The 27501-nt window shown below is 39.1% G+C and overlaps 1 protein-coding gene across 1 annotated transcript; it reads right to left on the bottom strand.

The window, feature by feature from the left end:
- Positions 1 to 4301: 4301 nt before the first annotated feature.
- gsg1l2b (gsg1-like 2b) lies at positions 4302 to 27501 on the bottom strand. The gene is made up of 5 exons (XM_028568601.1): positions 27062 to 27501; positions 25934 to 25981; positions 23017 to 23169; positions 5334 to 5445; positions 4302 to 4602 (listed from the first exon to the last, which is right to left on the bottom strand). Exons 1-5 carry the CDS (start codon positions 27360 to 27362, stop codon positions 4302 to 4304), a joined length of 915 nt encoding a protein of 304 aa, XP_028424402.1. The 5' UTR covers positions 27363 to 27501.

Genomic DNA, 27501 nt, shown 5'->3' on the forward strand with positions numbered 1-27501 from the left:
TTTATGCTTTTATTAAAGACAGAAACAGAGAGGAAAGAGAGGATAAGACAATATAGTAAAGGGTTCAGGGCCAGACTCAAACCCTGGCCACTGCGGTTTAGGACTGAACCTTAATGGTACGGACTCTACCTGGTAGGCTAACGGGGCACCCCAGCCATTGATTTTTGTGTTAATCTTTCTCACATTTCTTCTTTTTCCCTATTGTTTGCCATCAAATATTGTGTTATAAAGTCTCATCAAGCCTTAATGAGAGTAGCTAGGATAAATGTTGAATGTGAGCGCAGACAACATTAGTGCAATTGCTTTGAAAATGTAAACCTGTTTACATCAGATGCAAAAGGTGGTCCATGTAATAATGGCAATGAAATTGTTGAATTTTAAAGGAATACTATGCAGAAATTGTCGCATACTGTTGGCTTCTCCTCCCTCCGGCTCGAAGACACCCAGAAGCACACGTCCTTGATTGCGGTTACCAGAACACAGCACAGTGCACCACCTGCAGCATCACATACAGCAGCAAAAGTGAAAGCCAACCCCGGTGCCATTTTCGTAGCTTCCTCTTGGATGCATGATAACGCTTGCGTGAAGGCTACACACCCAACGTTTAAAAGCACACTCTTCTAGTAGGTCATTAGGGATGATTAAGAGGGATTATTTTTGTATGAGTCTATAGGAAAATACTTCATAGTATACCTTTAATAAATCGCTGAGTTATACTGTTGGTTTGAAGGGGTAATCTCATTGTAAAGGGATAAATTATAATTTAAATTTAGAACACAAACAACAAAAATTGAAAGCTGCTGGGTTTAAAGAGAAGAGACATTCTGGTAATGTCAGCATGGGACAACAATGCCATCTCGTGGACAATAAAGGAAGCATTTTAAGATTGGTGGGGAAAAAGTCCAACAGAAAACATGTAAAACAAGTCTCTTCTTTATTATGATGTTCCCTCCTTGTTTACTTTCAAATATCTGTTCATATAAATTTAGTCATATTAATATATTAGGTTGCAAATAATCCACAAAAAATGTAACTACAGAACACGGTGCCTCTGTAAATAAGTCTGACATACACAAAAAGACACAACAGTCCATTTGTCAGCATGTATTACAATAATGAAATTTAAACTGAACCAGAGTAAAATCTTAAGTTGTCTACAATACATTTATCTTTGAATATTGAATAAATTAATACAATATATAATACATAATATACATTTTACTGTAAAAAAACAACAACAATCCTGGTCTGTGTTTTTCATTAATACAATTTTTGTAAATATGTAAGAAAAGTACCCCATCAAGTAAATATTACACAGAGAACTTCAATAGAGGCACAATCCTCTTACTGATGAGTTTTGGCAGTTTGCACGGACAGCTACATGTTTCCTCCAAAGCAGTTATTAGACGGAAAAAACAGCATCACCCTCGTTAAAATGTGGTGAGCACAGAGCATGCTGTTCGATCAGAGGCATGCTGCTTTAAAGTGATGGTTCGGAGTAATGTCACCCTAGGGTCCTTTGCACCATGACCTCGAGCCAAACACCCCCTCAGAAGCTTTTTTCACCTGGGTCGAACATTAGGAGAGTTAGCGTAGAGTAGCGTTATCAGCTGAATAGCTTAGCGCAGGGGCTAATGGATCCGAAGTGTCTCTTAACATTACCCCACTAATAATGCCCGAAATGATACCAAACGTCTACAGTTGTACAAATCGATGGATTGTAAAGTTTGTAAGTACACCAGAAGTTGATGAACACTTGCCTGCTGGCTTCTGCTCTCTGCTGCTGCTGCTGCTGCTACCTGCAGTAAGACGATTGCTTAGGGCCGTCTACAAATTATAACACCGAAAAGAGATGCAACAAAAATATTTATTAATTTAATGATTAAATAAGGTAATGTCTCCAAACTTACCTCAATTATAACTTGTCTCCTGCTAGTTATTCTACAGCACTTACTTTAAAAAATAAGTTAAATTAATAAATATTTTTGTTGCATCTCTTTTTGGTGTTGTAATTTGTAGATGGCCCTAAGCAGTCTTACAGCAGCAACAACAACAGCAGAGAGCAGAAGCCAGTAGGCAAGTGTTATTTACATAAACTTCTGGTGTACTTACAAACTTTACCATCGTTTTATGAGTAAATAACCTATTTGTACTACAGTAGACGTTTGGTATAATTTCGGGCATTATTAGTGGGGAAATGTTAAGAGACACTACGGATCCATTAGCCCCTGCGCTAAGCTATTCAGCTGATAACGCTACGCTAACTCTCCCAATGTTAGACCCAGGTGAAAAAAGCTTCTGGGGGGGTGTTTGGCTCGAGGTCATGGTGCAAAGGACCCTAGGGGGACATTACTCCGAACCATCACTTTAAGTAAAGGCACTCAGCATGGTCTATAGGCATCCTTCACCCACACTCATTCTTTACACTTCATGCAACAGTCCTCAGGTTCACCATCTGTAACTTCCCTCCTTACATGGCGAGACAAATACTCTGTAAATACTGTAGCTGGGATTAAAGGCAGGGTTGCTAATGATGAAAGGCTAGCGTTTCTATTTGAAAGTAGCATCTCCTCAGGGTTCCATCTAAACCCTCCCCCTGCTTCCTGCCCCAAACACAGACATGCACGAGCACCGCAGCGTCGCTGCTTCAAAGCAGAGTGGAGAAAGGACTGCAATATCTATCTGAGTTTTCTCCTCCATTCTATAGTAGACTTGCAGTAACTCTGGTGACAATGGCCTATGAGCTCAGGCTTGTAGACGGGAGGGATACTCATGGAGGCATTTCATTGGTTCTTTCCAAGAGGACCGCATGGCAGTGATTGGTTTTTACAGGATTACAGCAGCTACAGATAACGGATCTTTTTCAGAGCCCATAAGTTATTTATTGCTGTTGGGTGTAAAGACCATTTCAAATAATGTATAAACAAAAGTGTATTTTGGAAATAGTTACCAACCCTGCCTTTAACACCTGATGAGGTGTGTTTTAAGCTACCTAATGCTATTTAAATCAGGAGAGATTTTGTTGCAAATAATGCAAAAGGTTAATTTGTCACATATGCACAAGGTTCAACTATATTGAGTCTTTGGCAATTAGACTTCATCGCTGAGCTTCATTTGGTTCACATAATGGGTGGGAGGCAGTGTATTATCACTCAACATACAGTATGTGAACCATGTTAGAATCAATATGTGGAGCTCCCTATTACTGGGCTGTCCAGCCACGTTTATATGTATAGCTTAGTGAGCTGAGTGCTTGGGCAGAGGTATACTGTAAGTTTACAACTATTAACACAATTGTAGAGTTGATGTGATGGTTAAAAGATATGGTGTGTACTGGTCCGTAAAAGGTCCTACATGTAACATTTAAGCATCAATACATCATCACCACATTAATTCTGAGACATTGACAACTGGGAACACTGCTGAACAGACTGAATATGTCCTGCAATTCACACTTAATGTGATTGGCTTTGGTGTGGAATTTGCTTTGCAACAGCTGGAAGAGAAGAGTTTATGGTAACTGTAAATGATGGAGCAAGTTAAAGGAAAGTTAAGCCAGCGCCGTAATCAGGACTTTACAAACACGGAGGTTAAGATTTCTTTCTTTTTGCCTGGTTTCAATAATGCCTAAGCAGTGGGCTTATGGTTATACCATTTGATCATAATAAAAAGGTCTAATTTTATGTAAATATAACAAAAATGTATGCTAGTATGGCCCCTAAAATCTTAATTCTCAACCCTCTGGTTGATAATAATAATAATAATAATAATACCTTTTATTTATATAGCGCTTTTCATGAAACCCAAGGACACTTTACCGAAATGTATCTATCTTTTCAATAACTCTATAACTTTCAATAAATTGCTCATTATTTAATTATCTGGATTGTGGGTTGGTCTCAACATACTTTGCATATGCATTACTTTTCATAGCCATATGTACAAATGGTTCATGAGAACAGTCTGCACTGACTCACCAGCACTGAAGACAACCAAGCGGATTTGTTCTGTTGTATTCAAAATGCAAATCCCTGCCGTGGGCTGAGGCACCGAGTCAAGCAGAGCATGTGCTTGGTTCGAGCGTGTGCATGAAAAAACGCTAAAAGATTTTGAAACTGTTTAACACGTTAGGCACATTAACTTTATATGTGATATGTGTGTAATGTTCAGCTTATTGTGGGGTAATTAATCACCAGAGCTCTCAACCATGGTCACATTTAGTTTACAGCAATTATATTATGGTACTACATTTAACATGACAATGACCTGCTGATGTTTAAAAATGCTACACGCTGCTCCTCTTAGCAGTACTCCTCTCCCTGTGGGTCGGGCAGGTCGTTGAGGTCCAGAAAGATGGAGGTGCTGGAGAGTTTGCGACCATTGGATGACAGATCTAGGAGCTCCTCGGCAGTGCTTGGCACTGAGCTGATGTACATGTCCCACACCTGCTCCGGAGAGTCCAGTTCCAGCAGGTTCTGCTTGATCTTCAGGTTCTTCTCAATATTCCTGCGCTTGTGCTTGAACTCCATGATGGTTTTGGTGTAGCGGTTGATGGTGGTAACAGAGGATGCCATGCAGGCTGTGAAGGAGCTCCATGCCAAACTAAAGGATATATAAAACAAACAGTTTGAGCCTCTTCTTTTAAACTAGGGAAAGAATCAGGTAAAAATATCTGCACATAGTTTTAAAAACTCCAATCACCATCACAAAGCAGAACAAGCAATATATAGACACAAACACATTCATCACTCAGGTGATCTGCATGATTGAGAGTCAATCTACTCCCAAATTGGACTAATCAGAGCAGAGCTGATTAACGCTGTCTGTTACCCACATGTGGAACAAAGAAATAGGAACTAGAAACATAAAAAAAATTATAGTTATAAAAATCACAATTAATTTTTTTTAGTAATACAGGCAAGCAAGCCCAGCAATTGGCCAAAATTTGTATTGATACCTACAACAGAAAGGGCATCACTAACAAAAAAAAGAGAATAAAAAACAAGTCAGAATGACACTTTTTCTTTGATGATCAGAATCAGGGCATGCACACTACACCCTGTTTTCCTTCATTCAAACTTGGATTTATTAATCCAGATGTATCATGTTATATTGTAAAAAAATATAGATTAGATTAGATTAGATTAGAAACATGTACATTTAGTTGATTGGCACAAAGCCAACTCAATTTTCCTAATGCCTAAACTCCTTAAACATTTAAATTAATAATGTAATTAAAGTTTACTTGTTACAAAGTATATTCCTTTATTCACTTGTACCACAATCTTGTCTGTCTGTATCTGCAGATTGTAAAATGCTGTATGTGTACTCACATGTACGACCAGCTGTAGTCCCATGTTTGAGGTTTCCAGTCCTCTGGGCCCAGACTAACAGTCAGCTGGAAGGCTGTGGTGAACATCATGTGGGCCACCATACCCAACAGACCTGCCAAACACAGAGGGGACAAGAAATGACAAAGAAAATTACATCCTTTCACGACCTTCTACTCTAAGCAAGACTGTATGGCTGCAGCCTAGAGCCTCCCGTCTTATGCCCTCTTGCCTGGTGCCGTCCCCGAGCTTCTACTTTTCAAAATAAAAGCTTGCATATGGTCCGCTATGTCATTGTCATGTCATTGTGTTTAGGATGTTTTTGAACTACACAGTATGGCAGTCATGCTAATGAATAAAATAATTTTGATTTCTACAAATTGGCTGGCTGACTTAACAGGGAATAGACTAGAAATCCTGTCTGTTGTTTTTTTTTATTTTGGGAGTGAATTGCTCCACAATATGAATACAGTTTGATTATCACCTTTATTTTGTTGGTAACCGTTGTTGTATAAAGTTGTTGTACTGTAGAAATCGCAATATTACATTCAAGGGTACACTTTAGTGATGCTTATATCCGGACCTCGAAATTTAACCCTCTCATGTAATACTGCTTAAAGAAACGTCAACGTTAAATGCTGATGCAGATTTAAATTGTCCCTTCACCTCTAAAAATGTACTTTGTTTTTATGATTTCAGAAAGGAAGAGGTAAACCAATATTTAATTATTAATCTAATTTTTCTTTCATATCCATAAATGCAGCTTTAGAAATTCTAGAAAAAAAATAAGATTTATAATAAAATATTGGTTAACCTCCTCTTATTAATATCAGATCCCCTTCTAATGAGATGCATGAAAACCTTTTTTATTGTGGTCTCATATTGTATGATTGTAAATGTGTATTATTTTCAGTATTATATAATATGTGGGTGGCTTCATTGTTGAGCTATGTTTTCTCCTGGCATACGTTTTCATGTTATGCTTGTCCTTTGTTGTACTGTTATAAATTTGCAAAAAGCATTAAAAATATATATTTTTTAAATTGTAAAGTCATCGCAGGTTTCATCAAACAAACAATATACTTTAAGTGCTCATAATATGCTTTTTGGCTTTTTCCCTTTCCTTTATTGTGTTATATATTTGTTTTTTGCACGTTATAGGTTTACAAACTGAAAAACCCAAAGTCCACCCCAAAGGAACTTACCATCTCCAACAGAAAACACTGTTCACAAACTGCTCCAAACTGCTCTATTTGTAGTCCAGCCTTTACTTGCGTGACACACGTGCGTTACTTTGTAGCACATATTATAATGCTCGCCTAGCTGCTAGCATGGCACGCCCTCATACTCTGCTTCTGACTGGGTAGTAGTCTTTACCTAGCTACTGTGCATGTGCTACTCCCATCAAAGATGGAATAGAAGTGTGATGCCTCACTCTGTAGCTAAAACAAAGCTCAACACACAGGGTGTAAACCAATTATGATAACCAATAATTACAATTATGAACGTGAAAATTAGCATAATATGAGCACTTTAACATCAGGGATAACAACAATAAGATGCATAAATCTTAACTATAGGCTTTTATGGCTAAAATCGTTAATTTAAGAATAAAAATCGTTAATTTAAGAGTTTAAACAGTTTTCAATTAACTGCAATATGCTCACTAACTTAACCTCTAACTCCATTTAGAAAATAATTTGCGATTTCATATTTTGAACCTCTGAATTTACCGTTGGACACGCCCAGGCATGAGATGTGAGAAATGAGACGGGAGGTCTCCAAGCTATAGCCATACCCGACTCACTAGAAGGCCAATCACTGCACTTCTCTTCAGTCCCCACCTGGTGGCAGTGTTTTATTATGCTAGACAGAATACCCTTTAAAACAGCACAACAAACCTGCCTTCTACCTTCTGTGACTGCCATGTAAGACATGAACAAACTAATCAACAGATATACCACATTTCCTTTTTCAAGTACACTTCTCATTGTCTTCTTTTCCAGCTCTTGGCTGGTTTTCTCTACTCCCCTTCATTTATTTTTTCCTTTTGTGTCTACGTTGTTTTCTGTTATATCCAAGATTTTGTTAGCCGAAGCACAGGCTATGGCTCTCTTCACACTGGACTTCTCAATGTCTATAAAATAGAGCAGGAATAAAAACCAGCATTTATAGCCCACCGATCCGATTACCACATAAACCCCCCAAATCCCTTGACTGAACAAGAGCGTGCCAGATTCAGAACCAAACACCTAAACCCATCTCATCCCTATAGATGCTCATGTTTATTCCCAAATATATCCCAGTGCAATATTATCATAATGTTAAGCAGATCAGAAGCAGCTTTGTGTCAGGATAAGTGGAACAAAGCTGAGATCTAAGACCTTAGCACGTTCTGTGATGTGGTAATGATGCATGCTCTGCTCACACAAGGTCAGGATATTGCATATGAAGTCAATAAAGTTTCAATCCAGGTTGTTACTGCCAAAGCACTTAACAAGGACACACAGCATCATTTGGGGTGGCAGTAGCTCAGTCTGTAGGGAGTTGGGTGGCCAAGGTGCTCTTGAGCAAGGCACCGGACCCCCAACTGCTCTGGGCGCCTGCCAATCGACAGCTGCAGCCCGCTCACTTTGACATCTCTCCATTAGTGCATGTATAGGTACTGAGCATGTGTGTGTAATGCAGGCCTGTGTGTAATGGGTATAATAAAACAGAGTGAAAACATTGTAATTTGCCTTGCAGGATTTAATAAAGTATACATTTATATTATTATTATTATGATTATACATGTGACTGACTTATTCAGTTCTATTACAGTGAAAAAGTGGTTTAGTGTCATCACCAACAATGACCACTAGAGGGAAGCAATGTGTGGAAGACTGAAAGAATTAATGACGAAGAGCAAGGCTAACTCACATATCCCCTCCTCACCCTGGGCACTGGCCTGTGCCACCCTCAACTTTATCTCCCTCTCAATTTACAACCAAACCCATTGGGTTGTGATGGGGGGTTGCAGTCTCAATGTATGCGGGCATCTCATTCTTTTCAGTTGTATCCAGCCCCTTTTTGCCCTGCACCTCACCGGTGGGGATGTGCAAACTACCACTACTGCTCTACGTGGTTGCAGTCTTAGACAGTGTCCTCATTTAGGATCCTAGTGGACTGAGGGTAGAAGTGTGTAACCGGTCCCTTCTTCCCTTATCTTTACAATTGCTATTTAATAAAGCAAAAGTATGTCTTATCTGATTACTCAATTAATCAATGGAATACTTGGTAGAATACTCGATTACTAGAATAATTGACAGCTGCAGCCCTATACAGTTTCTTTGGAAGGACAAAAAGGACATTTATCACTCATACCTTGATTAATAACAGAAAGAAAAGCATTGACTGCTACTAGGCTATAAAGTGTAAAACAGCTAACTTCTTAGTAAACGGTGGCTTATATAAACCCCTCCAAACAGGTTCGACATTTCCCAAGCGGAGATGACCTTGCCAAGGTGTGTCACCCCAAACTCTTATTCAGACACTCAACCATCATTTTATACAAAGATTTACCTTTTACATCTTCCAAGTTCAAATAAGTACAAACTTTCTCATCTAAAAAAGAACCAACATAGTTATCAAAACTGTGACAGACTTCTCACTTCCAGGCAGCAATGTTAACTACAGATCCAATTAATAGTTAGTTATAATCCCTGCTAATCCCTGGAGGGACATCTAACCAGACTATAAGGAGTGATGAATGCTGGCTACTCAGTCCATCCTGAGGATGCGTTATGTAAGTTTTGTAACTAAGCTTTAAAGGGACACTCAACCAGAATGAAAATACATGATAAATGCTGGCTGGTCAGTTTAATGAATGCTGGCTACTCAGTATACAATCTATATTTTTGTGGACACTTAATCGGGCTGAAAAAAGGGAACATGATGAATCCTAAGGATACTGTATGCAAATTTTGAAGCCGAGCTTTAAAGGGACACTTAACCAGACTGAAAATACATGATAAATGCTGGCTGGTCAGTTTACAGTTTACGTTTGTTAACAGTTAAGCTAGACTGAAAGAACATGATGGATACAGTCTGTTCAGCTCATAGTCTGCTTATTGCTCTAACTAAATTGGTCTGTTTTTGACACAGCTTAGTCCAGAAATTGTTTGAATGTGTTTAGAATATTGTTCATGTTTAACATAAGAATTCACTAGAACTGTTTTAATTAACCTGTGACTTAAGACAGGAAGTGTAGTTTTGAGCTGGAGTTTTGCGCAAACTGCATTTGATTTGGACACGCATCTTACAAATAGGGGAGGAGGTCTGCAGTCTCAGAGGGTTAGGGGATTTATTTTACTTTTTATGTTTTTGTCACACCAACAGTTTACCTTTGCTACAGATTTGTCAGCCTAACCAATGAATTGCTCTCTTTCAATGAATATTCATTAATTATAGGGGGAGACATGAATGTGGTACTAGATTTAAATCAGGATAGATCAGGGGTCAGCCACACGAAAGCCCAAAAACACATATTGGAAATGTTCAATGCACTTGTGGAATCCCACCATCTAACAGACATATGGAGGCTGCACAATCCTACTAGCAAGGATTACACATTTTTCTCCACACGTCACCTCACCCACTGCCGCATTGATTATGTTTTGTGCTCCAGTGAATTTAAGGCAATGTTCCACACGATAGAAATAGAACCAGCAATCCTGTCTGATCACAATGCGCTGATAACAACATTCCGTTGTGATAATCTAGAAGGTGGCAATTTCGGTCCTACGGAGTACGCGAACTACAGGCCCATCAGCCTCCTTGGAACTGATATTAAGTTTTATTCCAAAGTCTTGGCACTATGCCTAGAACTCTTCATTGAGAAACTAGTCCACCCTGACCAATCAGGGTTTATACCAAAGCATCAAGTTGCAAACAACATACGCCATGTAATAGAAGAAGCCAAAAACCTCCCAACAACGGCAGCAGTTTTATCACTGGACGCGGAAAAGGCTTTTGACCGCCTAGAGTGGAACTACTTATGGCAAGTAATGGAGAGGCTTGGTTTGGGAGCCAAATTCATTGACATGGTACGTACTTTATGCGACTCCCATGGCCATAGTCTCAACCAATGGCCCGCATTCTCAGCCATTCCCATCGCGCGGGGCTCGAGACAGGGATGCCCGCTATCTCCCATGCTATTTGCGATCTCTCTTGAACTGTTAGCCCAGGCCATAAGGCAAAATAAAATATGTAATGTCCAGATTAAATCCAATAACAACTCAATAGCGTTATTTGCGGATGATATTTTGCAGTACATATCTGACCTTGAGGACTCTGTTCCAAAAATTCTTAAGATCTTTAACGAATTTGGCTCAATCTCCGGCTATAAAATCAATTGGAATAAATCTAATCTTCCTCTGTTGAACAACAGACAGGTGACATCAACTATTAGTGACACAATACCAACCCAAAGCAAAATTACATATTTGGGCATCACCATTCACGCACTGCTACAGTGAGTTGTCTATGACAACTATGAATCTATACTAAGTAGTGTTCAAAGGGATCTAGCCAATTGGTCTGTGCTGCCGGCATCGCTACGGTCCAGGATTGCTGTTGTTAAAATGAACATAGTTCCTTTGTGAATTTCTTAAGTGCAATGATTTCTCCAGCCTGTCTCTTTTCTTAGCCCCTCGCTATTTACGCTCTAGCATGTGTCGCCAGCATCAGACTGAGCAGCGCGTGGTGTGCGACAGTAATAATGATCCGTGCGGAAACACCGTCCGTCAGCATACAACATTGGTAACATTGATTTAACAAAGCTTTGAGGCAAGTCATTTTGCGTCGAGGATTTTTTGTAATCAAATTATTCAAGTTATTCGAGGAATCGTTTCAGCCCTAGTGTCCAAGTATTATATAGGGTTTCTGATTTTGTTCAGTTATGTTTGTATGTTCTGTATGTTAAAAATTATAAAAATAATAAAAAATTGATAAAAAACAAACAAACAAAAAAACGGTCAAATAGCAGCAATAAAAACTGTAAAATCCAAAATAGTATATAACTGTTGAACCATACCATTATGTCACAGGCATGTATTTACCCTAAAATAAACGGTACTATTCCGTCTAAAGTACAGATTATGATTTTTACATTTAAATATAAATATAAAAATGTAAAAAAAAAAATAAGTCATTATGTCCTTTCCATTGTAGTTAAATTAATAAACACATTATTTTTTTGATATTTCTAAAAAAAAATGTGTTTATTAAGAACAAACAAATATCACTTTAAAAGTAAAGATGTGCAAGCATGGTGCAAACCACAGCCATCGTGGTATCGTTTAGGCTCATTAAACAGAACAGTAGAGAACGACAGACCAGAGATGCTCACAAGTCTCTGAGCTAGAGTCCAAGTCAAGTCTCAAGTCATTGAGCTAGAGTCCAAGTCAAGTCTCAAGTCTCTGAGCTAGAGTCCAAGTCAAGTCTCAAGTCTCTGAGCTATAGTCCAAGTCAAGTCTCAAGTCTCTTTTGGTAAAAATAAGTGTTGCATCACGTACAGCGACCCATCCAGGCTGCTTAGAACACTGCATAGCTATATATAAGGAATTCAAAGCATGTAATATGTTATTATGACTCCTTTATCTATTAGCATACAGTATCAGCTTTGATTTTGGTATATAATGAGTGTAAACAGACTATTGCAACATGACAAAAACACCAAGAATGCTTTACTTTTAAGTTAATATCTGTATTTTGCCTTGTAGCTTGAACATACAGTACAGTACAGACCAAAAATTGAGGTTCGGAAGAAAAAGGACTCCCTTGTCTGTCAATGAATTATAATGAAAGGCCTTGGCTCCTATACCTTATAACCTACTGTAAGTCAACACATCCCAGACTCTCAAACCAGTGTAACGTTATAACTAAATGAAACTGTAACGTTATATGATCATTAAGTGCTTCTTTTGTTTGGGCTTTCTTGTTTGAAGTTTTTGAACCCAAAGCTTACGATGAATGGCACAAACATTTGACATGTTTGTTTGTTGTCCTCTCATGTGTGGCCGCGCTCTCGCAGCCAGCAATACATAGTAAGCTATGTGTTGTAGACAGATTATAGGTAACGGAGGGAGGGGTATAGCGAGCTGATCAGACGTTTCCTAAAAATAAACAATGTTCACGAGTCCCGCAGCTCGAGTCCGAGTCGAGTCTGAAGTCTTTCAAGGACGAGTCTCAAGTCGAGTCTGAAGTCACTGTGTGTGTGACTTAAGTCGCACTCGAGTCCGAGTCTCAAACTCGAGTCCCCATCTCTGCGACAGACTCGTCATTCGTCAGTTTGCACGGCACCATTTCTGCCATTTTGTGTTTCTCCTCCTAACGAGCAGCCACCTCAAAATTTCTTCTTGAGGAAAAAGAGAAACTCTGCAGAGTTTGTTCCAGTCTGAAGGTTTGTTAATTTTTCTTTATATCTAACGTCTTTATTTCAACTAACGTAAAAATGTTACAGCTCTCTTCTGTAGTTTTGTGTTAAGGTGAAGTTAGTGCAGTTAACTTGGCCACGTTGAAAGTTAAGAGTTTAGCTAGATTTATAGTGTTGAAAGTTAGCTACATTAAGAAAATGTTTAACATTAGCTGTAATTTCCAATAGGGTCTGGCTGCAGACCTCCTCTGTGGGGCTCCAGGCAATCTGGGGCTCATCTCATCTGTCAGGACGGAAATTACGTAACAGGAAATACGTAATTCAGTTTCTCCTACGAAAATGTTTTTGCCTTCACTTCCGCGCCACATTTCAAAACATTGGACGAAGTGGATGTGGAACTGTGAAATGTGCTGTTAAATGTTTTTGTTGGGATGGAATAGGTGCATCAGCGTCAGTCTGCTCCCATCTCATGCCCTCCTGTTTCATTCCTGGGTATGTCCAACGGTAAATTCAGAGGTTCAAAGATATGAAATTGGGTTTAAGTTAGGGGTTAAGTTAGTGAGAATGTTGCAATTAATTGAAAACCTTTAACAATTTGTATTCTTAAATTAACAATTTTAGCCATACAAGCCTATAGTTGGCAGATTTGTGCATCTTAATGTGGTAATCCCTGATGTTAACATATATTGTTTGTTTGATGAAACCTGCGATGACTTGAAAAATATATTTTTAATGCTTTTTGCAAATTCATAAGAGTACAAAAAAGGACAAGCATAACATAAAAATGTATGCCAGGTGAAAACATAGCTCAACAATGAAGCCACCCACATGTAATACTGAAAATAATACAAATTTACAAGTATACAATATGAGACCACAAAAGACTACAATAAAAAAGGTTTTCATGCCTCTCATTAGAAGGGGATCTGATATTAATAAGAGGAGGTTAGCATTTGGGGATGGGAGGTAAACCTGCTCTGGTCAGGGTTCCTGCAGGTCCTTATAAAGTCTTAAAATGTCTGAAATTAAATTCCGTGAAATTAAGGTCATAAAATTTCTTAAATTTACTGTAAATTTGCTGTAGGTATTAAATTTGCTGACCGTGTTTTTAAGATGATGGGGTAATTTGTCTACCGTAAATTATCATATGTTTTTTGGGTTACTTCACCTTGTAGCCATAGTCTTTTAGAGATGAGAACTTGCAGCATTTTCAGGATTTTATGTTACGTTATCTAGCTAGTGACAGTGGACGAGAATAGGTTTCAGGGGTGGTTGGAGGCGGCAGGAAACAAAAATTGAGTGTTAGCCCTTGAATCCCAAATTACTTTGCTAAAACAAATGGTATACAGCGGTGGCTAATGCCTGCGTTGTTTCAAAGAAGCAGAACAAAAATTTCAGACTCCCTAGCTGGTTCTCAACTGGCGGCTTCGAGTGGTTTTGTATCATTGCCAGAAACAGAGGTGATGTGGGTTCTTCAAACGGTAAGCCAACACAATTATACTGTTAACGTTACTAACAAAATAAAAGTTAGCTTTGTAGAGATCGTGGGATTTCCCAAACCGAATAAATAGCTTATATAAGATATCTATCTTTAGCGGCATGCTAACCTGCACGCCGCTATATGAATTGGGAAATTCTGAAAATCATATATATATAACCCCGTTTAGCTTAGTAGCCATACGATTGAAACCATTGCCTCCATTCTGGCCACTTCTCCGGCTGTGTAAAGTCCATCGGTTCGGGTGGGTTGAAGTTAAGTCCATGTTCTGACACCATGTACAAGTTTCTACTTGCGGAATGAATGCTCTGTGACACGTTTATACAACTCGAGAATTTTTATTTGTCTCCTGACATGTGAACAGTATGGGCCGTAGCATGCAGCATTACATCCTAGGACATTTTTCCGACTGCCTTAAGCAATGTGTATCACGCCCCCTTGTGGCAGCCTCATCACTATGCGAGTAACCTTACGCATGACAGTATCCATGTTTCCTAATTTAACTCATTAAAAGCTAGAATTAACGTTACTACAACTGTATTTTCATTAGGGAAAGATTAGGCTTTAATGTGTTTAAGACCCATAAGGCTGGCCTGGAACACAACACACATAACAATATGGAAAGATTTTGAGATCCATTTTGCAAAGGGGCAATTGATAAAAATGAGAAGACACTAGAAACAGGTGGTGTGAAACTGGCACACAGACATCAAAGGGGGCTTGAGCACCTGCTTGAGCACAGCTTCCCTGTCAAACATATTTATATACACTACTGGTCAAAAGTTTTAGAACACCCCAGTTTTTCCAGTTTTTTATTGAAATTCATGCAGATCAATGTCTTATTTTACTCTGAAATGATAGAATAGGACAAATGAACAATTTAAGTTAAAAAAGAAATCATGGAATCAATTTATAAACCAAAATGTATTCTAAATTTTTGACTCATCAAAGTAGCCCCCTTTGGCAGATATAACAGCTGAACACACTGTGGCATTCTTTCTACAATGGAAATCAAATATTCTTCAGAAAGTTCTTCCCAACTCTGTTGCAGAAGTTCCCATAAATGTGTGGCCCTTGTAGGTTGCTTTGCTTTCACTTTTCTGTCCAGTTCATCCCAAACCAGCTCAATGGGGTTTAAGTCTGGTGACTGTGCTGGCCACTCCATGTTTTTAAGCTTACCATCTTGTTCTTTTTTCCTAAGGTAGTTCTGGCATAGCTTGGACTTACGTTTTGGGTCATTATCTTGCTGTAGGATGAACCCCTGGACCAACTAGGCGCATACCAGAGGGTACTGCATGGCGCTGCAAAATGCTGTGGTAGCCGTTTTGGTTCAGGGTGCCTTTCACTCAAAAATCACTACAAATCACCGACCCTGGATCCAGCAAAACAGCCCCAGACCATCATGCTTCCTCCTCCATGTTTGACAGCTGATGTCACACACTGAGGAACCATCCTTTAGCCTACTCGATGGCGTACAAAAATCCTGCGTGATGAACCGAAGATTTCAAATTTTGATTCATCAGTCCCATAGCACCTTCTTCCAGTCTTCAGTAGTCCATTGGCAGCGTTTCTTGGCCCAGGCAAGCCTCTTTTCCTTATTGTGATGTCTTAGCAATGGTTTCTTGCTGCAACTCGACCTATCAAACCTGCAGCTTGAAGTCTTCTCTTTACAGTTGAAACTGAGACTTGCTTATTACGACCACTATTAAGCTGTGCTTGAAGCTGTTGTCCTGTGAGCCGCCTATCACGCAAGCTGTTGACTCTCAGAAACTTGTCATCTGATTCTGTTGTGGCTTTGGGTCTGCCAGACCTCTTCCTGTCAGAGTTTCCCCCAGTTTATAAGTGCCTTTTGATGGTGAAGAATACTGTACTCACTGACACCTTGACTTTCTTCGCAATTTCTCTGTAGGAAAGACCAACATTCTTCAGTGTTATGATGGTCTGTCTCTCTTCCATTGTTAATTGCCTTTTTCCCGCCATTTTTATAGCAACACACTACTTTCTGCAGTACAATACTGTTCAAATAATGCTCATGAGGGTACTTTATAATACTTTTATACAAACAGAGGGGTTTGTAAGTAATCCAGACAAGTTGGAACACCTGTGGGAATTGGTAGCACCAACTTTCAAAGCTTGATCAACCGCCATTGCTGCAGAACAGCTTTATATTGTTTACCCATTTCTTGTTCCCTGAAAAAGGCCTTTTTGTTGTTTTGGGTAACCTTACTTTTTTTTTAACCTCAGGCAGTTCACCACTTACCTTTGTACCATTTCAAGCTATTCATTGGACTTGAACTGCTACAATTTCAATACAAAACAAAAACAATTAGGGTGTTCTAAAACTTTTGACCAGTGGTGTATATATTTATTTAGAATATAAAAAATCTATATAAATATCAGAGATTAGACATTTTGTCAAGTTCCAGTGCCCTCCCTCTCTCCCTCTGCACCCCCTCGCAGAAGTGACCATACATGGGCACACGTCTGACAGTACCTCCCAGCACCTATACCAGTTGTGTTTTTCTTGGCTTGTGTGGAGGTGAGAACAAAAGACTAAGCTGCCAGTGTCTTGAGTTTACAGCGAATTAGCCAAAAGACAAATATAGCTAACTTGTCTTGCTAACATGCATGAGCTACTAGCTAATGTAATAAGTTAGCTACGGTTTAGCTAAGCCAATATATCATGGCCATACATGCTAATGTACTATACTTACAGGTAATACAGTAATCTAATAATGTCATCACAATTGCCACATTGGTATGCAAATTATATGTTAACTAAAATCCGCTCATTTGCATACATTTGACAAGGCACTGCAGGTGAATAGGAATAACAAAATATCTAAAACATGTCACCGCAGAACTTCCCCACTTAATGATTTACATCAAGAGTCTTTTCCCCTGAAATGGTATGTTTAAATATGCAGATTAGCTTGTTTGGTTAATTTAGCAGAAATCTGCAGATGCAAACAGAGGGAGGGTAGTAGGCCTAAAACAAACACCATCTAAATGTATATTTTGGTTTTCCTTTCAATAGAGTAAAAAGAAGACATGGAAGCAAAATGGACCAAAATCTCAAAACTGACCACTACATGAAGAATAGTGTCCTACCTCAAACAGTAACATTATAATTTGGATCAAAGGCTCCTTATCTAATAACTAACCATTTTATTAGTTTGTTGTACGCTGATAAATCTTTCCACAATACAGACAGCCCTACATTAAATGTGAAAGGAGGGAATTGTAGGACACTGAAACTAAGTCCTTGTCACTGTGTGTGTGTGTGTCTGTGTGTGTGTGTGTGTGTGTGTGTGTGTGTGTGTGTGTGTGTCCCACATGCCAGTACAGCAGCAGGGGCGGGGAGTTGCTACATCCTTACTAGACGGCTCATTGATTGCAGGCCTCTGTATAGCAGCGGGGGCAGCTTCAAAATAACGACTAGTGACCCTAACCCTAGCAACTGTCTGGAGAAGAGAAACACATTTCATGGGGTTTCTTGTGGCAGAGGAGTCAAAAGTTGAAAGTTTGTCAACCCTTATCCTTAAAAGGCTGGAGGAACTTAATATCCCCTTTGAGGACAGTCTTATGACAACGGTGCCAACATGAGGGGGAAGAACAGGTGTTCAGGCCCGACAAAATTCAAGAGCCTTTTGTGTACCATGTGGTGCCCACACTCGCAATCTGGTAGTAGCTGATGCTGCTAAGAGCTCACCAGATGCCACTATTTAACTAAATTATTTAAACTTTTCTCAGCCTCCTCACATAGATGGGTCATCCTCATGAAACATGTCAAAACACTGGGTTTTCTGATGCCCAGACAGCTGCTAAGTAGATGTGCGAGGAGATGAATGTGGAAGCCGAGCTCAAACAAAAGCGGCTGAAAAGCACCAGAAGGCACTTTGCTTATGAATCTCCAGATGAGCCTATTGGTGACACAAATTTTTTCACATCACAAATGTGCTTCACCAAAAAAAAGTTAGTGGTAGTGGACACAGCTCTCTTTTTTAAAATTTGTATTTAAATTAAGAATTTTTAGATTTTAGAACCAAGGTAAATGACTGATTTGGAGTGCTTATTAACCGCTCTAACCCACGATGGCCAACCAGATGGCAAAGGACTTGCTTTAGAAATTTCCGCATTTACTATCAAAACAGATGACTAACATGCAACTCTTTACCTTCCTGTGACGATAACCGCATCACAGCAATACCAGCGGTGACGTGGCAATACCAGCGGTGACGTGGCAATACCAGCGGTGACGTGGCAATACCAGCGGTGACGTGGCAATACCAGCGGTGACGTGGCAATACCAGCGGTGACGTGGCAATACCAGCGGTGACGTGACACCACTGCGGTGATGACATCATCACCGCCATCACAGCATTTTTTTTTTTTTTTGCTGGCGAATGTTACAGGAGAACAGATGTCGTGTGATATGAAATATAATGAAAGCAATAATTGTGTAGTTATCCTCATCAACTGTCTTCTATCCTATATTCAAGAGATTATAGAGAAGTTGCTCGTCACTTTAGCTTTGGATTGACAGTCCATTAAATAGGCTATATGGGGGATTTCTTTTGTGTGTCACATTATTATAAATTATTTTTAAAAGGTAACATTTAATATAATACATGGTATGGCAAAGACATTTCTCCGTTCTAATCTGAGATGGACACATTAAAGGTAACGCTGCAGTGTTAAAACGATACTGTCAGTCCTACCTTCCTGCATGAGAAGCAGCTGAATGAAATTTACCCTAATTTTTGGGTTGCTCTGAGAATTTCTGCCACACTTCCTGTGAGAGTGGCTGCTGCTGAAAGGAGCTTCTCAAAACTAAAACTCATCAAAACCTACCTGAGCTCAACTATGGCACAAGAACGTCTGAGCTGACTTTCTGTCATCAATCATGTCATCTCAATCATGTTGTCTCACAACAGCTGTCCTATGATGATGTCATAGATGACTTTGCTGCAAGGCTTGAAGAGCAAGACGTAACAAAGCAGGCCAGTGTCACATTAAGCATGTACTTTAGTTCATATTGCAATTCAGCTATGTGTGCAATCATCCACCTATTTTGTGTGGGGTGTTTTGTACTTTAAAGTGAACAAAATCTGTAAGACAGGTTTCTGTAATATGTTTTTGTGTGCAATACTCTTATTTAATTATATTTTAAATCTTGATTTCTGCACTTGTGTCCTATAAGTAGTTTGTTTGTAGAATTTTAAGTAATGAAGCTCAGTGCAAATTATTTCAGGAAGACATCTAAATAACTTCAATCACCATTTCTCTCCCTAAAACTATTCAGCTATATAGAGGCATTCACTTTTCAGTAAACAACCAGAAACGGCCACAAAATTCATGATCCAATCACAGCATGACATCCTGCTTTAAATGTCTTCTCTCCTTGCTATCAGCTGTCTTTTCAGGCAAACGTGCAACCGCCCTTCTCCCCTTCCACCTTCGGGCATTGTCAACCACTGCAACCTGAGTCCCTTTCCGGCAGACAGGTCCTTCATTCAGTCTCCAGGTTCCCTCTCCACCATCACCAGTGTGTAGGCTCCATCGGGGAGAATATGTCTGGCTTCTCTACCCCTTTAAATATTTTAATGATGGAGTCTAATCCCCAAGACTCTGTACATTTCATATTATGCTTTTTTACAATAAATATTTGTACATCTGCAACAAAGTCTCTCCTGATTGAAATAGGTTCCTATCATTTATTTTGTGTGCAATTATTTAATTTGATTGTATTTATAAATGTTTGTATTCCTGCAGTGGATTGTTTGATACGGTACTGTATATTCTGGTAAATTATTTATTTTGTATTTCTATTTATTAAATTTTTTTATTGTTTTTTTGTGTGTGAAAAACAACACCAAAAAGATATTTATTTGGTTTTCTAGCTCTTGCTACTGTATTGTGTGAATAGTGAAATTAATTTAATATTAATATTAATGTGGCTTTTTCTTTTGCGGTATGCAAATGTTCCACCAAAAGAAGTTCCTTCCGGAGGAACCGCAAAGGCATCATCGCTGCATCCGGAAGTTTGCGTTAGTTGTGATTGGTTTAAATAAATTGAAACAACCCAGAGCGTTTTTTCTCCTATCCCAGAATGCATCTGTGGTGTAGCCAGAATTTATTCCACAGTGCTGTGGAGATAGGTCTAGCAATGGGAAACTATAACAATATAGGAATTTTTTATTACAACGTTAACACTAAGTAGCTACAGTATTTAACCCTCTGGAGACTAGCAGGATACAAATAAATATGTCATGTATTTAGATTTGTAGCTTCACAAGTTTTTATCATACAAGTGGAGCGAAAATATTGACAGAATCCTTATATTTTACACATTCTAAGGTGTCCATTGACAAATAATGTTATATTTAAAATTACGTAGATTAAACATAAAACTTTTCACATAACTCAGTCACAGCAGGTAACATCTCAATCCTCTTGATATTGTGAGAGGATCTAATCACACTGGACTACGGGTAAACCAGAGCATTGTATTTTGGAAGGACGGGATTCTGAACGCCGATGCCTGCGCTTCACACACACAGCAGAGCCGCGAGGTATACTGTGTTCAACAATCTACTGTAAATATATGACATACAGTGGGGGAAATAAGTATTTGACCCCTTGCTGATTTTGCAGGTTTGCCCACTTACAAAGAATGCAAAAATCTACAATTGTAATCATATGTACATTCTAACAGTGAAAGACAGAATCCCAAAGAAAATTCCAGAAAATCACATCATATGAATTTATTAAAATTGATAACCATCTGATGAGGAAAAACAAGTATTTGACCCCCTGGACAAACAGCATTATAATATTTTGTAGAAAAGCCATTATTGGCCAGCACAGATGTTAAACGGTTTTTATAGTTGGTGACAAGGTTTGTGCACATTTCGGCAGGGATGTTGGCCCACTCCTCCCTGCAGACAGCCTCCAAATCATTCAGGTTCCGAGGTTGTCGCCTGGCAACTCGAATTTTAAGCTCCCTCCAAAGATTTTCAATCAGATTCAGGTCTGGAGACTGGCTAGGCCACTCCAGAACCTTGATGTGCTTCTTCTTCAGCCACTCTTTTGTTGCTTTGGCGGTGTGCTTAGGGTCGTTGTCGTGCTGAAACACCCATCCTCGACCCATCTTCAGCTCTTTCACTGAGGGAAGGAGATGTCGGTCCAGAATTCCACGATACATGGCCCCGTCCATCCTCCCCTCAATACGATGGAGTTGTCCCGTCCCCTTGGCTGAAAAGCACCCCCAAAGCATGATGTTGCCACCACCATGCTTGACGGTGGGGGGATGGTGTTCTTTGGGTTGTACTCGGTGTTCTTTGCCCTCCAAACACGACGAGTTGAGTTGAGGCCAAACAGTTCTATTTTGGTCTCATCTGACCACATCACCTTCTTCCAGGCCTCTTCTGAGTCGTCCAGGTGGTGAATGGCGAACTTCATGCGGGCCTGTACATGTTTCTTCTTGAGCAGGGGGACCTTGCGTGCGCTGCAGGATTTCAATCCATGATGGCGTAGTGTGTTATCAACCGTTTCTTTTGTAACTGTGGTCCCAGCTGCCTTCAGTTGATTCATCAGTTCCCCCCTTGTGGTTTTGGGATGATTCCTCACCGTTCGCATGATCAGGGACACCCCACGAGGCAAGATCTTGTGTGGAGGCCCAGACCGAGGGAGGTTGGCGGTGGTGTGGTGCTTCTTCCATTTCCTGATAACTGCACCGACAGTTGATCTTTTCTCTCCAAGTTGCTTTCCGATTCTCTTGTAGCCCATCCCAGCCTTGTGCAGATCAACAATCTTGTCCCTGATGTCCGTAGAAAGCTCTTTGGTCTTGCCCATGGTGGTGATGTTGGATGCTGGTTGTTTGGGTGTTGACAGGTGTCTTTTATACAGGTAACGAGGTGAAGCAGGTGTATTTGATGTAGATAATTGGTTCGGATTGGGGCTGTGTCTTAAAGAAAGACTAACTGGCTTGTAGGAGCCAGAATACTTGCTGTTTGTCCAGGGGGTCAAATACTTGTTTTTCCTCATCAGATGGTTATCAATTTAAATAAATTCATATGATGTGATTTTCTGGAATTTTCTTTGGGATTCTGTCTTTCACTGTTAGAATGTACATATGATTACAATTGTAGATTTTTGCATTCTTTGTAAGTGGGCAAACCTGCAAAATCAGCAAGGGGTCAAATACTTATTTCCCCCACTGTATTTATTTTTTATTTTTTAACCTCAAAACAACTTTTTAGATATTTACAGAGCAAGCAATTCTGTATTTTTGTAGGCTACCAAATGTTCTATATATAGATTAATTGTAATCTTACTTTTACTTTCCTACAAAACTGAGCACTGATTCAACTATGTTACTGTCGGTACAATAATCTTTGGCTAAATAAAAAAAAATTCTGATTAAAAGAATGAATGGTCAAAATAATGTAGTCATTGCCAATGTGGTGACAAGTTCATGCATGCCCCTCAACTTGTTTTGAAAGCATTTTCTGGGCCATAAATACTAGACCATACAATAAAAAGACAAAAGGGAATTTGGCTCTCAAATGTCAGCCATACAGAGGCCTGAAGCCTGGACACACTTTTCCCACAAACAATTTGAATCCTCCTTTGATAAATTAAATGAATATTAAATGATATTTCTCACACTAAAAATGAGGAGATTATATGCTGCTGATTATCTGCGACCATCTAAATTCAACATTTTGTACTGTACTCAATTTGATGGCAAAGATCATGATTCTACTCACCTGAAAGCACAGTGAATATGGCAGCGAAGGCGTTAAGCTTGAGACCGTCAATGACATTGCCAAATTGACACACCTCTATGGACATGAGAATTCCTCCGGTGGCCAGCAGGAGGATGTACAGGCACTCTGCAACGATGCACAGCCACAGCACTCCTACGGAGAGAATTAATTATAGCAAAGGAATAGCAAAGAGGAAAAAGGGGTGGGGGTGGACACAGTTGAGTGAATTATGGAGGGGGTGTAGTGATAGGAATTGAGAGAGAGGAGAGATGGGGGATGGGGAATTGAAAAAGAATATGGGTAAGTCAGGGCGAAGGGAGAGAATAGGGACTGAAAAAGAAGGATAAGGAGGAGAATGAGACAGGAAAGGTGAACCAGTGACCCTGTCACCCATATCATTAACCTTCACAGTCGGAGAAAAGATATACAGTCTCATCTAGCAAGGGACGTTCAACATCCTGAGCTCAGTTCCATGCGTGAGGTAGGACAAAATATCAACAGACTTAAAAAAGGAAGCTGTGATGTAATTGCATATATCACCCAAGGGCAGGTAGTTATTGTGTGGTTAAATAATCACAAGGTGGATGAAAGTAATATTCCTGTTACCCAAAATAGCTCAGTATGAATTATGAATAGTTACATTCTTCAGCTTAAAAGGTCTTTTTAGCTGTCCTAAATTGAATTCGACACAAATATTTCTTTGAATAAATTTATAGGAGGGTGTAGAGGGTTGAATGTTATAAGAAGACATTAAAAGTGTTAAAACAGGCAGAAAGTAAGTCCATTCCTTAAAACTATTTCTTCTCATTTTGCTTTGATATATCTAATATTTTAATAGTATGATACCAGCATGTGGGAGAGCGGCATGGAAGTGAAATTGCAGCAAAAGAGACAGATGCTTTCAAGTGAATGTACATTAGTTGTAAGTAAGCAGTAGTAATAATGCATTTGTTGGGATTAATTTATGAAGGAAGCCTCTGCTTTTCCTTGTGTAATTTATTGAAAAATAATTAGAGCTGGGTATCGCAATGATTTCCAGGATTAATTTAATTCAGATTCACAAGGTCCCGATTCGATTTATTCTGATTTGATTCAATATCAATTAGGTTAGGGAAATTTCAGTTGCAATAACAGTTTTATAAAAGGATATAAAAGATAATAAGATAGATACAACCCTAGATATATACAGGAAGAACTTATGCTGTAAATTGTACTAGCACGAATCAACCTTCAAATATTTTTTTAATAATGTACCAGGTTAAAAAATGTATCCCCAAAGATTTTGTTTACAGTACTTTTTTACTTATACATCCATGGTGAAAAGGCATATATCAAAAGTCGATAATTGATATCAGTTCACTTAAACAAAGTTAATAATAAAACAGATTATTTTAACCCAGCCCTATACATAATACATAAAAAAAATAAGAAACCTATTTATTTCTCAAACAAAAAAAGGAGGTAGGCTACAAATTATATCAGGCTTCAGCTATACACTTTTCAGTAGGATACATTCATTGTTGTTTCTTGTCTTTTAATAGTTTTTATTCTTGAAAATAAGAAAGAGATAGAATATTACCCAGCCTTAACCTTTAAGGCAGCTACATTTGTTGTAAGCTGACTTACAGAAATAACAACTTTTAAATTATTATACTACTTTGATCAACAAACTTCTGGCAACCTTGACTGCAGCTTCCATGTAGACTAAAAATGTCATTAGTGGGATGCATATGTCACTTGCTACTCATTGATTCGGGCAAAATGCCTCACTAACAGAAAACAGCTAACATGAACACAGTTTTAGACTTATATATTGAAAAAAAATGACAACTGTCTGATTATCTGGCTAAACATTGGGGAAAAGCTAATTTCTGGAGCTCCAGCCCCGAATGTTTTCTCAAAAGCCCTGAATCTTTGAGGGTTTAAAGTAACTTTAACTTTCCCTACAGTCTCTGTGACTAGACCCGCAAATCAATGGAGCAAAAGTTATATTACTGGGGAAATATCGCCATTCATTCTGTGAACTCTACTAAAAATATGTTTAACGATTTGTAATGCTGTTAGTGCTAAATTCCTCCCCTACCTAGGTTATGTAACCTAAAATTAGTAACATCCGGCTATGTGCCTCACTTTAGGTGGCAGGAGCGGAAATTAGCCATCCTCAACATGTGTTGTGTTCTGGAAGTTGGAGAACAATTAGATAATTAGATAGATACAACCCTAGATATATACAGGAAGATTCTTTTCCTTGGTGACAATCATGTTTTTTTCCAATAGATGTACAGATTTTTAGGGTTTCTATTATCAAATAGCTTCAAAAATAGTGCACATAGCCATTAAATGGCGCATGCCCCCAAACCACCCGCTAGGTTTGGGCTGAGCCCTAAATGTTTACAATGTCTGGCTCCGCCCCTGCTTGATCATGTTTACTATCAATTATTTGTTTAAGGCAGGGATACTATAAGCTAATGCCCCTTACAAACTTATAGTGAAATTTTCATTACAAGTAACCAGCAGTAAGCCTACTAATAAGGCTTAAAATGTAATGGAAAGCTTACAGATGAAAAGTGTGGCTCTTGGCGGCCGACAGATGGTCTACTGTCTGCTTGGTACGAGCATTGCCAGTATTTCATTACAGTGACAAAAAATCTTAAATACCTTTTTTTTTTTTACTTCAGTCAAAATGTTCACCACAGCCCTAAGCAGCTTACTTTGAGTGATCAGAACACAGCCCTTACATTGTGTATGTGCAAAGTGTGTTTGAAGCTTGATTTTACAAACATCTTTAAAATCTTGAAAAAAATAGTTATTATTCCAGGTTTCCTTTGCACCAGCACATGCTACTGAATTAGTGATGGACTAGGATGTATGAATTGTATGCGTGTCAGTGATACTATTTTAAAACATATATGCTTACCTCTTTCATTTGAAGGTGCAACATAAAGGAAACTTCTGCATTTCTCACCTGGAAAAGATTGATTAGACATTTAATTGACACTCAGTGACAGTATAACCACTACTGGAACATGCTGATAAGTGAGACAGGAACTTTATCTGCATTCCATCAATTTTCCAGATTGAGATAGAGATTCCACTTTGTGTGACACAGATAAAACTGTGATGTAAAATTAAAAATCACCATTTGATCCAATCTGAGAAGAATTTCTTTTGTGTGTTTGTGTAAAAACAAGCTCTACCACTATCTCCAGCATGTCCTAATCTCCTGCATCAAATTCAGCTTGTAGCAGTGTGCTGGTCAAAAATTCAGTGGGGTTTTACTGTCAACAGGACAAATGCGTGTGGAGACAGACACTATACTGGGAACACATTCCTAGATCCAGAATTGGGGAACCATGCAGCTCTCAGTGGGTTTATCTGGAACTGGACCATAAATCAATTGAACTGTTTTCACACCCAACACTAAATGCTGTAGCTAAAAGAATAAAACATCAACTAAGTGGACATAATCAGCCTTTAAACCGCGCTTTTTCCATGTTTTCCAGTGACATCAAAAAAGAGCTGATTCAATTAATCAACTGACAGGAAGTTAGTTAACGTGGTTTGAAAAAGTTTTTTTAATCACATTTGCCAAACAATCTCTGGTGTCAGTTTCTCAAATGTGGATTAGATGTTGATCACACATGATATAGGCCTATATGTCAACTTGGATATTGTACTTTTTTGTTACTATTTTCTGACATTTTATGGACCTCACATCCTCATTCTCAGTTGAATAAAACCACCCTGCATCTAATATCCTTAGGACCTTAATAATCTATTTTTGTATTCAAAGCTTATGACCAGGTGTGATTTGGTTTCTGATATTTTTAATGTAACTTTGAAATTAATTTCTCAGATATATCACGAAATCTAGTCTGTATTAAAGCAGGATTGTTTTGTATGATGGAAGATATTTTACTAGAAGCAGGACTTAGCTATTAGCTATATTTTTATGGGTTACTGGATCGATGTGCTGACCACAGCCTGCGCGCCCCGCTGCGCTCTGGTCCCAACATCGGCCGGGTGCCTTTCTTTAAAAACGTACCGATCATGTTGATGTTCTGCTCGCAGGAGAACCAGATGCCGGTGTGAAACTTCCTCATCACATACTTATCCTCCCCGGTCTCCCAGATGTACTGCACCAGCCGCGTATCGTTGATGTTGGAGCTGTTGAACCTGATGCAGAACGACTGCTTGGTAGTCACCGGGCCCGTGCAGAACGGCTTGACCACTTTCCGCGTCCCGTCGCACCAGTAGCTGGTGGTGAGAGCCAACACTGCCAGTAGCAAAGCGAGGAAGTTAAACGTGAGAGCCAACGATGCTCTTCGGCGCCGGTCTATCCCCATAACGGCGACCAGTTGAGTGAAGACCCCTAACTTAATCCCTCGCTTGAATGATGTCGTATTCTGACGATTTCTCCTCCTCAAATCTTCATAATCCGGTTATTCCCGCTATTATAACAGCGGCTAATTATCGCAGCGCGTC

The sequence above is a fragment of the Perca flavescens genome, chromosome 21 (genome assembly GCF_004354835.1).
Source record: "Perca flavescens isolate YP-PL-M2 chromosome 21, PFLA_1.0, whole genome shotgun sequence".
NCBI classification, from domain to species: Eukaryota; Metazoa; Chordata; class Actinopteri; order Perciformes; family Percidae; genus Perca; species Perca flavescens.

Excerpts from the sequence above, each read along its gene's own strand:
- gsg1l2b (XM_028568601.1), bottom strand. The coding sequence starts at position 27,362 with ATGGGGATAGACCGGCGCCGAAGAGCATCGTTGGCTCTCACGTTTAAC. Across the intron at positions 25,982-27,061 it reads GCAGAACATCAACATGATCG|GTGAGAAATGCAGAAGTTTC; the intron begins GTACGTTTTTAA and ends AATCTTTTCCAG. Across the intron at positions 23,170-25,933 it reads TGCACCTTCAAATGAAAGAG|GAGTGCTGTGGCTGTGCATC; the intron begins GTAAGCATATAT and ends TTCTCTCCGTAG.